At 49.3% G+C, this 16,585-nt stretch overlaps 1 protein-coding gene across 1 annotated transcript; it reads right to left on the bottom strand.

The window, feature by feature from the left end:
* Positions 1 to 4,293: 4,293 nt before the first annotated feature.
* Positions 4,294 to 8,148, bottom strand: LOC139110241 (uncharacterized). Its single transcript, XM_070669872.1, has one exon. The coding sequence runs from the start codon at positions 8,146 to 8,148 to the stop codon at positions 4,294 to 4,296; it is 3,855 nt and encodes a 1,284-aa protein (XP_070525973.1).
* Positions 8,149 to 16,585: the final 8,437 nt, after the last annotated feature.

Below are 16,585 nucleotides of genomic sequence, written 5' to 3'. Positions count from 1 at the left end.
GCAGATCCGGAAATTTTAGTAGGATACTCAGATGTAGGATATCGAGTATTAATAAATAATAAAGTAATTGTTACACGACATATAGATATCATAGATGAGGACGTAAAATGTATTGATTTAAAAGGACAAGTAAATGATACAGAAAGTAATAAAACTGAAGATAACTCGGAAAATTTAATAGATCTTAGCGAATCTATAGAGGATATAGAGTTAGAAAGTCCAAATAAAAGTGATAAGAGTCTAGACGAATCATTTAAAAGTATTGATAGTTCGTGTGATTTATCTCCATTAATAAGACGATCAAATAGAACTAAGAAACAACCCGAGAGATACGGAGTAAGTGAAACATATAATAATTTAGTATATATTAATTTTATAAATGCGAACAGTCCGACAAATTATTCAGAGGCGATAAATGATAAGGACAGCAGCAAATGGAAAGAAGCAATGGAGCATGAATTAGAATGTTTAAATAAAAACGAAACCTGGAATTTGACTGAGAGACCGAAACAACAAAAGGTTTTAGATGTAAAATGGATATATACACGAAAAGAAAATAATAAATTTAAAGCACGATTAGTAGTTCGGGGATTTCAACAAAGGGAGGTACTTGAAGATATTTATTCACCTGTAGCTAAAACACAGACGTTAAAAATGTTACTTTCCATCTGCTGCCAAAAACAATTATATATAGAACAAATGGATGTTGAAACAGCTTTTCTAAATGGTAAGATAATTTCAGAAGTTTATGTAAACCAACCTGAAGGATATACGGATAATACGAATAGAGTATATAAATTGTATAAATCTTTATATGGTTTGAGAGAAAGCCCCCGAGCTTGGTATGAGTGTTTTAACAATTTTTTATTGACTTTGAATTTCAAAAGAAGCAACTACGATTATTGTATGTATTATTATAATGAAGGAAAAGATCAAATTTATATTTTAATATTTGTTGATGATCTATTAATTTGTGGCAAAAATAAAATGCTAATAGATCAAATTAAAAGAAGTCTAGCTAATCGTTTCAGAATGAAAGACATGGGTAAAATAGAAAATTATCTGGGTATAAATATAGTGTTTGATAAGAAGAAACAACTCATGACATTATCACAAACAAAATATATAGAATCACTGGCTGAAAAATATAATCTAAAGAATGCAAAACTTTATGATACCCCCATGGAAACAAACCTAAATTTGGAACCTTCAACTCAAATTCAAAGTGAAATAAAATATCGAAATATAATAGGAGAACTTCTGTATATAAGTATAGGCACGCGGCCTGATATCTCATACAGTGTAAACTACCTTAGTAGATTCCAGAATTGTTATAATGCCACACATTTTAAGTATGCATTAAGAATTTTAAAATATCTGTATAAAACAAAAGATTTAAAATTAACATATAAAAAATCTAATAATGAAGTAATTTTAGATTGTATGGTGGACGCCGACTGGGCAGGAGATTCCACAGATAGAAAATCTACAACTGGTTATGTAATTCGCTTATTTAACAATGTAATATATTGGAAAGCAAGAAAACAAAAAACAGTAACCAAGTCATCAACTTTTGCAGAATATGTGGCTTTATCTGAGGTAGTAACCGAATTATTATTTTTAAAGAATATGTTAAATGAAACTTTAAATGTTAAAATAAATAAGCCTATTACAATTTATGAAGACAACATAAGTACGATAGCTATAGCAAAATATGGAAATATGACTAAAAACTCCAAACATATAGAAGTTCAATATCATTATGTTCACGAAAATATCGAAAAGAAAATTATTGAAATTGTAAAAATAAATTCAGAAAACAATATTGCGGATCTATTAACGAAAAGTGTTAGTAAAAATACGTTTATAAAACATAGAAATTCATTAAGACTGTGTATGTAACATTTTAGCATGAAGTTAAGAAGGAGTGTTGAGAAATAACTTTATACTAAAATAAGAGACAAAATGAGTATGCTAAATAGTAATATGATAGTAAGTAAATAGAACGTGCTCCGGAGTCAATAAGAGGATAATGAACTGTGAGGATAAAAGATATACGTACAAATGAATCATTAGTACGTGCTTGATAGGAATAGTATGCATAGATTATAAGACAAAGGAATGAGAGGGCCAACGGGCCACGAAATAAACCGGAGCGTTTTAGATGCATTCGAGCAGCCACTAAGTAAAGATCAAGTGTATCTCATATATTAATTCTATACTTTTACAAACAGTTAAATCTTTTATATTCTTTATTTTATTCATCCAACTCTACAATATTTATATTAAATAAAAATGTTTAACTTGTGTTTTGAGAGCACGGTGCGCGAATTTAATAATTCCGACAAATTTACACACACAAAAAAAACCACACTTTATTTACAATTTTTACAAGGTTGCAATTTCGCCAGCACGGCTAAAACTGCGTTTAAACGTTTCGCTGTCTCGCTATGCACTCGCACGGTGCCGCAATGTTCGATCGCTTTGTTTTAATTCGGAGCTCTCGCAGTTCCGACGCGCTTATTCCACCGACTTTTCCGCGACTGGAGTTCCCGGGCATTCCTTCCCAGAAACCGTTCGCGAATTCGCGGAAATGCCCAAAAAAGGCAAAAACGATCGCTAAGCCCGGGTATTGGCTGAAAAACGATCGCGCGATAGCGATCCAGCGCAACACGCCGTTGGATCATAATACGCCGTGACGCCCGACACACCGTGTCACGCGCTAGGGGCCTGACCGCGCGTCGCGATCAGCTGTTTGCGACCAAAATAGCGAGCACGCGTCGGCTCGTCAACGCTTTTCACGCGAGGCCGCACGCGGCAGCCGAATGTTCGACATGCCGCCCGCCTCGGCAGTCGTTCTGCCGATTGATTTCGATGCACATTTAAGTGCATGCTAATTTCCCGGGATCCGTTTCCTCGCGCGTTGCCCCCCTGCCCTTCACCGCCTCGCCCGCGCAACTGGTCGCGAACAGCGGCACGATTTTAACGACCGGGCGTTTAAACGTCGATGTCGCGGTCCGCACGGACACCACGCGCACCTGCCCGTCCGCCCCGGGATGCACATCTACAACGCGCGCGAGAGGCCACCGCGTCGGTGGCGTGTTTTCTCCGCGGATGAGGCACAGAGTGCCCACGCGAATGTTCTCCGCCCGCCGTAACCACTTGGGGCGCGCCGCCATGGTTTGGAGGACCTCCGCCGCCCACCGTCGCCAAAAATGATCTCGCATCCGCTGCAGCACCCGCCATCTCGTCAAGTCGGCCTCCGGGATGCCGTCCAGGCGAGCTTCGGGAACGGAGTTCAGAGCCGCTCCAATCAAAAAATGTCCCGGCGTCAATGCCTCAACGTCGTCCGGGTCGTCCGAAAGCGGCGCCAAAGGGCGTGAATTGAGACACGCCTCCACCTCCGAGAGCAAAGTGGTAAGCTCCTCAAACGTGAGGGAAGTCTCGCCAATCACTCTCCTCAAGTGATGCTTCGTGGAGCGCACCGCTGCTTCCCACAGGCCACCGAAGTGAGGGGCTCCGGGCGGATTGAATCTCCACGCCACTCCGTCATTCGCGAGTCGGTCCGTCCACGGGCTCTCGCGTTCTATCCCCCGCAGAAAAGCGCGCAGCTGAGCGTCCGCTCCGACAAAAGTGGTGCCCCGATCGCTCCACATCGTGGCACACAACCCGCGCCGAGATACGAAACGTCGGTACGCTGCCAGGAAGGCGTCGGCGGAATAATCGGAGACGGCCTCCAGGTGTACTGCTCTAGTCGCGAAACATACAAAAATCGCCAGAAACCCGCGGAATGATTTCTGGCCGCGCCCTCGCGAACATCGCATCCAGACGGGACCCGCGTAATCAATGCCCGTGTGAAGGAAGGGCCGCGACGGACGCACTCTCTCCCGAGGAAGATCGCCCATGAGAGGCTGCGGGTGTGCCGCCCGCCATCTCGCACACCGCACGCAGCCGTGTATCAACCGCTTGACCACCGAGCGCCCGCACAGCACCCAGTAGCGCTGTCGCAGCACGGCCAGGGTGAGTTGCACCCCCCCGTGCAACACGCGCCGGTGGCAAGCATCCACCAGGAGTCTCGTCCAGCCGGAGTCCCGCGGTAAGATGACAGGGTGCCGCTGGTCCAGAGGCACCAGCGCGTGCCTCACTCTCCCGCCGACCCTCAGCACGCCCTTCTCGTCCAGGAACGGCGTCAGCCGAAGCAGGTCACTGCGCCGCGGCAACGGAGTGCCAGTCCGGATGTCCTCCACCTCCTCCGCAAACCACAGGCCCTGAACCGCTCGCGTCCACAGGGTCTCAGCCTCCTCGAGTTCCCCGGCCGTCAGAGTTCCTGGAACCACAATGCCACCGCTCGCTCTGCGTCGCCAACGCAGACAGCGAGCGGTGAATCGAAGCAAATCGTTGAGCCTCGAAAAACGAAGGAGAATCTCGCTCTCCTCCACTACTGCCGCCGTCAACGCCGTCCCCGCACGCCGCTCTCTTGCCGCCTCCTCCAGCTCCATTCCCGTCATTGTCGTCTGCTTCCCTCGCCCGGGGTGCTCCAGCCCGCAACCAAGGGGGGCCCGTCCACCACAACGGATGCTCCACCAGTTCTCGAGGCCGCACTCCGCGAGAAGCGCAATCAGCCGGGTTGTCGACACCACGAAGATGCCGCCAATGATCGCCAGGAAAAGTGCGCTGAATTTCGGCGACTCGGTTCGCCACATAAGTGGTCCATTTCGCGGGGTGTCCCCGTATCCACGCCAAGGCCACCGTCGAGTCAGTCCAGAGGTGCACGGCGCTCGTCGGAAGGTCAAGAAGAGCCCTGAAATGCTCCACCACCTCCACCAGCAAGGCCGCCCCGCATAACTCCAGGCGAGGGAGAGACACCCTGCGCAGCGGCGCCACCCGAGTCTTGGCACCAAGCAGGGTGACTCGGCCGCCCGAACTCTCCTCCTCCTCGTCCACCTGCAGGTAGACCACCGCAGCATAAGCCCTCTCGGACGCATCCGAGAATCCGTGCAGCCGGACCGAGGGACGCGAGGCCGACGTTCGCAGCCACCGAGGCAGCTCCACCGCCTCCAAGAGCGGCAATTCAGCTCGAAACGCCATCCAAGCGGCGGCATCCCCCGCATCCAAGGCGTCATCCCACGCCACTCCTCGAAGCCACAGAGTCTGGATCATGAGCTTGGCACTCACAGTCACCGGAGCAAGCCATCCCAGCGGATCGTACAGCCGCGCGGATTCCGAGAGAACCCGCCGCTTCGTGGGAGGTCGAGTGTCCGAACTCGGCACTCGAAATCGGAAGGCATCGCGTAGCGGATGCCAGCGCAGTCCCAGCGCCGACAGCGTATCCTCCGGGCTCCACTCCACAGCTCCATCCAGGCGATGCTCCCTCGGGATGGTCTCCAGGAGTCTCCCGTCGCTCGCCGCCCATTTCCTAAGCGGGAAGCCGCCCGCCTCGCAAATCGCGGAGAGCTCACGCAGTTTCTCTCGCGCCGCAACCAAGCTATCCGCCCCGGTCAGGACGTCGTCGACATACGTCTCCCGACACAAAGCGTCCGCGCCCTGCGGGAAACGTGCTCCTTCGTCGATGGCCAACTGCCTCATTGCCCGGACGGCCAGGAACGGGGCACAGGCAAGTCCGTAAGTAACGGTTCTGAGTCGGAACGTCTGCACCGGCTCACCCGGGCTCCCCCTCCATAGCACGCGCTGCAGATCGTGGTCATCCTCGTGGATCAGCACCTGCCGATACATCTTAGCCACGTCCGTAGTTGCGGCAAACTTATGCCGTCTCCATCGCGTCAGGATGTCCGCGAGGGCCGGTAGCAAATTCGGCCCACATCGAAGCAACTCATTCAGTGTTACTCCATTGGAAATCCGAGCCGAGCCGTTGAAGACGACTCGGATTTTAGCCGCTGGACCTTCCCCCTTCATCACTCCATGGTGAGGCAGGTAGCACACCCTTCCTCCGCTTTGTCCGGCGGCACTCGGCACGGGCGCCATGTGGCCCAGCGTCAGAAACTCCTTCATAAAGTCTGAGTACAGCTCGTACAGTCGTTCACTCCCGGCGAGGCGACGCTCCACTCCGGCGAGTGTTCGTCGCGCTACGCGCTCGGAATCCTCAAGATTCGGCAACGGCTCACGTACCGGAAGGCGCACCACGTACCGTCCAGAGGCCGTTCGCGAGTGCGTCCGCACGAAATGCGCTTCGCACTCCTTTTCTTCCGCCGACATCGGGGGAGGACCGCGCGCGGGTTCCTCCTGCTGCCAGAATCGGGCGACCAGCGATCCGAGGTCGTCGTCCGTCGTGCACGTAAACACCGAGCCCCCGAAACCGCTCGACGAGTCGCGCACCGCCCCCGCCAGAATCCATCCTAGCGTGGTATTCACTGCCACTGGAACGTCCGGCCCTCCTCTCCGTAGGCCCTCACGCACAATGTTCGCGTAGACCTCCGCTCCCAGTAGCACCTCCACCGTCTGACACACATGAAAGTCTGGATCGGCCAGCCTCAGCCCGCGCACGTGAGGCCAATTCTCCGCGACTCGCGCGAGACCGCCGCCGGATCCCGACACTCGCGGCAAGATCAACGCGGAAATCCGGAACGGTTCCGAGGGCGAGAAGTGAGGGGCAATGCTCACCGAAATCCGACCGCGCGCGGCCCCCGACCTTCGACCGCCCACTCCGTACACGACCGTAGAAGCCGCCGTCCGCGGCAGTCTCAACCGCTGCGCGAGAGACTCAGAAATCAGCGAGATCTCTGACCCCGGGTCGATTAAGGCACGCGTCACAACCGGCGAGCCATGAACGTCCATGGCAATGATTCTAGCGGTGGCTAGCAGCACCACGGGTCTCTCCGTACGCTCCTCTTGAAGGTGCAAGGCGTTTGCTCCTTCACTCCCTCTCGCCTCCTCCGCCGCAAACACCTCGTGGATCGAGCTATGGTGCCGCCGGTGACACGTCACGCACGTCTTCGTCGATGGACACGCGTCCAGTCGATGCTTCCCGAAGCAGTTCGTGCACAAATCATTTTTTCGCGCCAATTCGCGTCGTTCTCGCGGCGTTCTCTTCTGGAATTCCTTGCACGAGAGAACATAATGAGCGCCCTGACACAAGGAGCAGTGCGAAGGGCGCGGTTTGTCGCACACGAGAAGTGAACGCGCGGCCCGCGCGCCCGCTCCTGTCTTCCCCGCCGCACTGCCGCGCTCCACTCCGCTGACCTGCAACGCGTCAAGGGCCCGCAATCGCCGCTCCAGAAATTCTTTTAGTCTCTCGTAAGAAGACGGCTCCACAGAGTTGCCCTCCGCCGTCTCCCATTCCCGTCGCGATTTGACGTCGAGCGCCTCGACCACGATATGCAGAAATAAATCGCACTCCGCGATGGGTCGCCCGATGCCCTCCAGTGAACCCACGGTCTGCAGCATGCCGTGGTACAGCCGCCGAAGATCTGCCGCCGACTCGTTCTTCAATTTCGGCAACGCCAAAAAATTTGCGAGGACAGAGCGTAGCAGGAGCCGTTTGTTCGCGTAGTTGTCGGAGAGCAATTTCCAGACGCGGCTGTAATTTTCTCCGGTGGTTGCGATGTTTTTTACGAGTTGCTCAGCGTCTCCCTTTAAGCAGCTCCGCAGGTAATGAAGCTTGTCAACATTTGACAGTGAGGCATCCTGCGCGATGACGGACTCAAATCTGTCCTTGAAATTAGGCCAGTCCTCGAATCGGCCCGCGAACGACGGCAGTTGCAGTTGGGGCAGCTTCCTTTTGCTCTGGGACCCCTGTACCACCGAGGACATCTCGCTCCTTTCGTTATCCCGCCTGATTTCCTCACGCGCCTCCAACAGGGCGGCGCGTTGATCCACGTAGGCCTCCTCGACCAACCCGAAAAAATCGTTGCGAGTGTAATCGCATTCGATCATGCTCGGCCAGTGGTCATTTCTCAGGGCCTCATGAGCGCTCTCAAATTTCGCCCAGTAATTATCGAGGAGCTTCAACTTACTGTCGATAGCCCCCGCGGTAATTTTGCTCGCTCCCATCTTCTTCAAGTTTTCCACGGCTCGCGCAATTCGGCCGTGGAGTTCTTGCTGCCCGCGCAGCAGAGCCTCCAACTCCGGGCTCACTACGACCGCCCGCTTCCCCGGCGTCTGGGTGGCACTTCCGTCTTCCTTCGTCGCCATGGCACTTAAATCGCCCACGGCTAGTATCCGGCTCGAAGGACCAAAATGTTTTGAGAGCACGGTGCGCGAATTTAATAATTCCGACAAATTTACACACACAAAAAAAACCACACTTTATTTACAATTTTTACAAGGTTGCAATTTCGCCAGCACGGCTAAAACTGCGTTTAAACGTTTCGCTGTCTCGCTATGCACTCGCACGGTGCCGCAATGTTCGATCGCTTTGTTTTAATTCGGAGCTCTCGCAGTTCCGACGCGCTTATTCCACCGACTTTTCCGCGACTGGAGTTCCCGGGCATTCCTTCCCAGAAACCGTTCGCGAATTCGCGGAAATGCCCAAAAAAGGCAAAAACGATCGCTAAGCCCGGGTATTGGCTGAAAAACGATCGCGCGATAGCGATCCAGCGCAACACGCCGTTGGATCATAATACGCCGTGACGCCCGACACACCGTGTCACGCGCTAGGGGCCTGACCGCGCGTCGCGATCAGCTGTTTGCGACCAAAATAGCGAGCACGCGTCGGCTCGTCAACGCTTTTCACGCGAGGCCGCACGCGGCAGCCGAATGTTCGACAACTTGCTTATACGCGCGATCGATTTCTATAGCGCCGCGATCTATTGAGATCGGTAATTAAAGTTCTAGTCGGTAATTAGCTCGTACGGTAAAAGTTCGTACTGGTACAGCCATTAAAATTCACCCTATATACAACACGAGTATGCGGTGCGAGCGGTTCGCGATAACAATGCTCGCGATCTAGGCACGCGATGACGGCGTGTCTGCGATGCTTGACGGATCATACGGGCACGTGCTGTTTGGCGGCACGTCCGATCGCGGTAAATTCGGAATCGCGGGATATCGGCGCGAGACAGGTATTGGCGGTCGCGACAGAAGATTCGCCGAAAATAATCGTACGTTCGCGTTACGGTTGTGGGCCGCGATGACGGGATTAGAAGCACCGGCTTGGTGTCGCGTAACCGAGATCACTCGGTCGAGACAGAGATCACTCTACCCCGTGGGCGGCGACGGTGCGATAGGAAGGCAGTTAGTATTCTCGACTAACGACCGGTGGCCGAGGTCCGAGATGACTCGGAAGAGGCAGAGTTCACTCTACCCCTTGAGCTGACCGTGCCGATGCGTCGGAAGTTCTAAATGCTAAGTAAGGAATGAGCCCTAGGATCACCTGGTGGAGACAGAGATCTCTCTACCCCCGGATCGGCTCTAGGTTCCTGGAGATGCTGCTCGCAAGCGAGCGGATCGAGGACGGTCCTGCTGAGCTCCGGCATCGCCATTTTATACTAAAGATATAAAGCGATGGCGCCAGAGTTCCGAGGCTCAACGGGGATACGGACGATTCTGCCGTGGCGTCAAAGATCTAGTTGCGGCGCGGTCGGGAAACGGCGGTCTTCGGCGTCGTCAGCGCGTTCGGCGGCGCTCGGAGTACCTCGGCTAAGCCCGTACATGGACTTAACCGCAAAACGACACCCCGCTTGCTATCGTCCGTTATCGCTTATGAAAAATATAAATGTTTGGGGCGCACCGCGCCCCGGGTCCCCGCCGGCGGTGTTCTGCTCGGCGTCCGGTTGCTGTTATGACCAAAACGGTACAATTTTCGGATGCACCGTTACAACTTATTCTTTTAAATTGATACACTTTACATCCTCATCTATAATGTCTACATGACGCGTAACAATGACTTTGTTATTGAATAATACTCTATATCCAATATCAGCGTATCCTATTAAAATTCCGGGATCTGCTTGTCTATCTCATTTTGACGCACGTTTTTGTTCCGGTATTTTAACGAATACTTTGCTTCCAAAGGGTCTTAAATATTTTGCACTCGGTTTTTTTCCAAAAAATATTTCAAATGGTGTTTTGCATTTAATTGTATTTGCTAACGTTTTATTCTTTAAATATGTTGCGGTACAGATAGCTTTCGGCCAATATTTCGTATTTAGTTCAGCTTCGACTAATAAACAACGACTCATGTCCATTATTGTTCGATTGAATCTTTCGGCTCTTCCATTCAATTCATGCGTATATGATGGGCAAAGGCTCATCATAATTCCTTTTAATCTACATAATTTATAAATTTCCTGATTTAAGTATTCCTTTCCGTTATCACACCTGAGAGTTTTAATCTTTTTTCCAGTCTTATTTTCCATCACATTAATATTGTTACGCCGGGAACGGGTCGGCGAACGTCTCCGCGTTCGCGTCTCTCACACTCACACACTCACACTCGCGGCGCCTGAGCTCCGCGGAAGAAAGGAAGACGTTTTATAAAAATAAACAAAAACGATTTAATAACAGAGCATGCAAGCGATACAACGTCTGCACCGATTCGAGACACGGGCCGAACTGTCATTTTTTAACCATAAATAATAATCCTCGTTCCCCTGGCAACGGGGAACCGAAACCTCGGAGCGAGCCGGCAGCTTCATGCTGCTCCGTATACCGGGCGTAACACTGCCCCCCCCCTCCAGATTGTCGCCCCGACAATCAGGGGGGGCTTCCGTGGCTTCCTGTTCGATCTTGGACTCCTGTCCAAGTTCTCGAACACCACGAAACGACGCGAAGATTCTCCCTCAGCGCGAAGATGCTTCCGTCCTTGCCTCTCAGCTCGCTCCCGCTGCTCCTCTTCTCGAAATCAAAATCTTCAAACAAGGGGGGGGGGGCATAACTTTCTGTGGACCCTCCGACTCAAGGTCTCCCCAAGTTTCTGTTCCGGCATTAGCTCTTCGTCCCATGGAAAACCACAGATCAAAAACATGGGAAGAACAGTCTTCTTAAACGGAAAGTCTTCCTTCATCTCGAAATGGGGCGGAACACGTCTCTCCTGAAGAAAATTCTCCTTCCTCCCCGTCTAGTTAAACTCCTCCTCAAAAGAGAAAAAGAAGAAAAGCAGTATCTAAAAATCAATTTTCCCCCAAAAGAAACAAACACGGTCCCCAAAATCCATTTAATTTTTCCTTTCAAAATACGGAGCCAACCTATCCGCATGAACGACTTTCTTCCTATGCTTAGGCGACTTCTGAATACAGAATACCACCTCCCCTAACTTCTTCAAAATCAAGTAAGGTCCTTCCCAATTACTTTGTAATTTAGGAGCCTTACCTCTAACTCTACAAGGATTAAAAAACCAAACCTTCTGTCCCTCTCGGAATAAAATATCCCTAACATTTTTGTCATAAAATGCCTTTACACGAGAGGACTTAACCGCCATTTTTCTCCTGACTTGAGAATGGATTTCATCAAGCCTTTGTCTTAAACCCCTAACAAACTCTCCTCAAGAAGCTGAAAACTGATAAGATTGAGGAGGCATTCCCCGCGTCAAATTTAACGGTAACCTTAAATCCCTGCCAAAACAAAGCTCCGCCGGAGAAACCTCAGTAACCTCATGCTTCGAAGACCTATAAGCTAACAAAAACATTGAAATCCAACGATCCCAATCTTTTTAATTTTCTGAAACAAATTTTGAAAGATATTCCAAAACTGTACGATGCTGTCGCTCCACCTGCCCATCCGATTGTGGATGTAAAGCAGTAGTCCTAGTTTTCCTAATCCCCAAAAGATTCAACAACTCTTTCAAAAGACCGGACTCAAAATTTCGTCCCTGATCCGTATGTATTTCCTCAGGAACTCTAAATCTCGAAATAATTTCTCTAACAAAAACCTCAGCTACCGTTCTTGCTCTAATATTCCTCACCGGAAATGCTTCCACCCATTTAGAAAAACAATCAACAATTACCAAAAGAAACCTATTTCCAGAAGAAGATATAGGAAAAGGACCAAGAACGTCCATCTGTAATCTCTGAAACGGAGATCCAACATTGTAAATTTGCAAAGGAGATTTTCCTATGTCGGAAGGTCCCTTCTTTGAACAACAAACCGAACACGAACGACACCAATCTTCTACATCTTGTTACATCTTGTTTTACAAGAAACCCAATAAAAACGCTTCCGAATTCTATCTAGAGTCTTATTTATCCCAAAGTGCCCAACCGAAGGAGAATCATGGGCATCAGCCAGAACCTCTTTAATCCGTTTACGAGGAACCACTAACTGAAACAGCACCTTCCTCAAATTCGAAGCTATCCACTTCTTATAAAGAACTCCGTTCTCTAAAACAAGAGAATCCCAATATGAATTAAGAACTCTTCCCGTTGTATTTAAAGAAAAAAATCCCGAACGGGAAAGACGTTCCCCAGACTCCTTCGCCTGTATTAAAACATTTAGACTCGGATCTTCCCGCTGATCCTTTTTCCAAAGATCTAATTCTTCTACTTAGAAAACTGCTCGAGACACAGTCTCACCTCCCTCGGAAAGACTTTTTTGCTCAACCTTAAAACAATACCGACAGTTTTCCGCTTCACAAAGCCGTCTCGATAAACCATCGGCATTCCCGTGAGAAGTCCCCTTCCTGTAAGCAATTTTGAACTGAAATTGTTGTAACCTTTCTACCCAGCGAGCTAACTGACCCTCGAGTTTCTTAAAAGACAAGAGCCACCTTAAAGAAATATGATCCGTACGAATTAAAAATTTCCCTCCTAAAAGAAAATGACGAAAAGATTTGACTGCATCAACGATGGCTAAAAGCTTGCGTCGAGTAACACAATAATTCCTTTCAGACTTTGATAAAACCTGACTGAAATACGCTATAACTTTTTCCTCGTCCCCTTGCTTCTGTGAAAGAACAGCCCCGATTCCTATTCCAGAAGCGTCAGTATCTAAAATAAACTGACCTTCCTCCTTCGGGAACGCTAACACTGGAGAAGAAGTTAAGGCCCGCTTCAAGGATTCAAAAGCCTTTTGACAATCATCCGTCCAAGAAAATTTCACCAAATTTCCCGTCAAATAATGAAGTGGCTTTGCTATTGAAGAAAAACCTTTCACGAATCTCCGATAATATGAGCAAAAACCTAAGAAGCTTCTCAATTGCTTCTTCGTATGAGGAACTGGCCAATCTATCACTGCTGCTACTTTCTCCTGATCAGTAGCTACCCCTTCTGAAGAAACCACATAACCTAAGTACTTAACTTTCCTACTGAAAAGAACACACTTCCCTGGATTAATTTTTAAATTAAATTTTCTTAAACGAAGAAACACTTCATTAAGATTCTCCATAAGTCCTTCGAAACTCCTTCCAAAAACTATTACATCATCTAAATATACAAAACAACTCTTAGAAAGAAGCCTTTCCAAAACCCTTTCCATAAACCGTTCAAAAGTTGCCGGAGCATTTGTGAGACCAAAAGGCATGACAGTGAATTGCCAAAGTCCTTTTCCTATGGAAAAAGCCGTTTTCTCCTTGTCTCTTGGATCCATCCTGATTTGCCAATACCCACTCTTAAGATCAAGAGTAGCAAACCAGGAATTCCCAGCCAAACGATCTAGAATATCATCTATCCTCGGAAGAGGAAAAGAATCTTTTACTGTAACCGCATTAACTTTTCTATAATCAACGCAGAATCTAATTGTCCCATCTTTCTTTTTGACTAAAACTGCTGGAGAAACCCAAGGACTTTGCGACTCCTCAATTACCCCACGGTTTTTCATATCTTCGATAATTCCGTCAACCTCATCCCTCATTCGAAAAGGAATCCGACGAGGAACCTGTCTAATCGGAAGAGCGTCCGCTACATCAATCTTATGTTTTACTAATTCGCAATTCCCTGCAACTATTTCCTCCGAAAATGTCCCCTGGAATTCTCTAAAGAATAAAGAAGCCACTTTCTTCTGCTCATCATTTAATTCTTTTAAGCTTTCTTCAAAAAGCTTCTGAGGAAAAGAAGAATTCACCCCGGAAGTCTGTTTGATTCTGGCTACCCTCAAAGAATTCCGACAAGAACTAAAAGCTTCATCAAAGATTTTGGAAAAACCAACCTTCCTCAGAAAATCTGCCCCGAGAAGGCAATCATCCGAAATCTCCGCTACAAACATGCTCATTTCAAGAGCAAACTTCCCTACCTCCATAGAAACTTTAGCTTCTCCTCTAATAGAAACATCTTTCCCTGTAGGATATCGAAATCTTAGCCCCTCTCTAAGCGATTGTAAACCTGAATTCCCCTTTCCGAAAAACCTAGAACTCAAAATGGTAATATCAGAGCCCGTGTCAACCCTGAAATTACATTTCCTACCACTAATCTTTCCTGCGAAACAAAAATCACGTGAAGAATAGCCGATTCTCCTAGAAAATAACTCCCTCGGGGCCCCCTTTTCTTTAGCCGACCCCCGAAGAGGTCGACTATTCCGAGTTTTCCTTACGGGTAGGGCACTGATTCTGGAAGTGTCCTGGCTTCCCACAAAGCCAACACTCTCCTCGAGCCCCCCCCCCTTCGTTTTCCTTAACGTCCCCCCTGGACTTTTCCGAACGAAAGGAATTAAAATTTCTAAAAGAACTCGCGCGCCCCTGAAAACCTGGCGCTTTCCTATCGAAAGATTCCCCGAAAATCGTTTTAATCACTTTCGATCTCTCAATCGCCTTTTTAAGTGAAGAAATCCCTTCTAGTTGCAGCGTTCTCCTAACCCTGCCATCTAACAACGCAGAAATAAACTGTGCACAAGCGATCTTATCCCGTACTTCATAGGGACATTCAGGATAAGCTAACTGAGATAACCGCTCTAATTCCGTCGCAAAAGAAGCAAAATCCTCCCCTTCCTTCTGTCTCCGATTAGTAAAAAGAGAATAGTAATTTTGAGAAGACCGCGGTTCTCCGGAACACAACTCGAGCTTTGCTCTAAGCTCCGCGTAGCTCATGCCCTCGGAATCCTGTAAAGTACAAAGAACCGAACGCGCTCTGCCCCGAAGGCAAGAAACAAGGGCAACAGTTCTCGCCTCTTGTCCCCACTGCTTCGCCCGAGCGATCAAATCGAACTGAGAAAAGAACTCCCGCAACGGAACGGAACCGTCATAAGTGTCTAGATTTAAATTTAACCCGGACACAGAACACGCGTCACCCTCAACCGGAGGGACATCCGGAACGAAACTCGCGCCCCCCTCCGCCGGAAGAACACCGGAGACGCGCGAAAAATTATTGGAGGGACTTAGCTGCAGGATTCGGCTCTGCATCCTTGTGATTGCATCATCACGCAGACGAATCTCGGCCCGCAGACTCTCCTCCCTCTGCTCCTGTACGACCCGCAGCTGACGCATCTCCTGACGGAGCGACTCAAACGCCGTCGCCTCCAACGAAGCAGGATCCTCCTGACGGGATCGCCTCCTCTTCGCCGTATGCGTAGCCATCCCGGACGAGCCCCCAAAATGTTACGCCGGGAACGGGTCGGCGAACGTCTCCGCGTTCGCGTCTCTCACACTCACACACTCACACTCGCGGCGCCTGAGCTCCGCGGAAGAAAGGAAGACGTTTTATAAAAATGAACAAAAACGATTTAATAACAGAGCATGCAAGCGATACAACGTCTGCACCGATTCGAGACACGGGCAGAACTGTCATTTTTTAACCATAAATAATAATCCTCGTTCCCCTGGCAACGGGGAACCGAAACCTCGAAGCGAGCCGGCAGCTTCATGCTGCTCCGTATACCGGGCGTAACAATATATTCTTCAAAGCATTTATTAACTTCTGATTTTGATTTAACAATATATGTTTTTGCTAATTTACTATAGTCATCTACAAAACTCACAAAATATTTTTCTCCGCAATAACCTTGAATTCGATGGGGCCCATTAACATCGCAATCAACTATTTCTAAAATTTCTGTTGCCCTAGTGCGAATATTATCAAAAGGGAGGTTGTGCATTTTTTGTGGCAAAAGTCAATAAATTCAAATTCCAGACCCCGCGCCGCGACCACCACCGATTGCCTATAATGTTTGCGCGGAATCGTCAATTTTTTAAACTAACGTGGGCCGATCATCCGCCCGCAGCGTGTAGCACGGACCACCGTAGTAAGTAACACGGGTCGACCAGCCGCCCGTGCCGCGCGCCGCTATAGACCGCTCGGGAGGGGGTTTTTCGCGGTCCCAAGCCCTTAGGTATATAAGCCGCCTCGAGCGCGAGCGAAGTACCTTATTCCTCGCTGAAGAGCACTCCAGCAACCATTCCACCAGGCCTTGGGCGCTCCCAAGCTTTCCTCGACCGGGCTCACCCGGCTGTCGTAACCGACATCGCCACCGCCGAGACTCGGGCGCTCCCGAGCCTTCTCTCGACCGGGCTCAGCCGGTTCTCGACACCACCGTTTCCAATACTCGGGCGCTCCCGAGCCTCTCCCCGACCGGGCCCTCCCGGCTCCAAATATCGCGGAACTCTGTCCGTTCAACACGGCCTGAACGGCCCCAACCTGTACACTGCGTCGACAACCCGCGACCGCTGAACTCTGTCCGTTCAACACGGCCTGAACGGCCCAGCCTGTACACTGCGTTAGACAATCGATCCACCGGTGCGGCCTGGTCGGCCCAGGCTGTATAGTGCGTA

Source organism: Cardiocondyla obscurior, linkage group LG19, assembly GCF_019399895.1.
Source record: "Cardiocondyla obscurior isolate alpha-2009 linkage group LG19, Cobs3.1, whole genome shotgun sequence".
Lineage (NCBI taxonomy): Eukaryota > Metazoa > Arthropoda > Insecta > Hymenoptera > Formicidae > Cardiocondyla > Cardiocondyla obscurior.
Note: the sequence above shows the minus strand (reverse complement) of the source record. Positions and strands in the feature narration are given on the sequence as shown.

Excerpts from the sequence above, each read along its gene's own strand:
- LOC139110241 (XM_070669872.1), bottom strand. The coding sequence starts at position 8,148 with ATGGCGACGAAGGAAGACGGAAGTGCCACCCAGACGCCGGGGAAGCGG.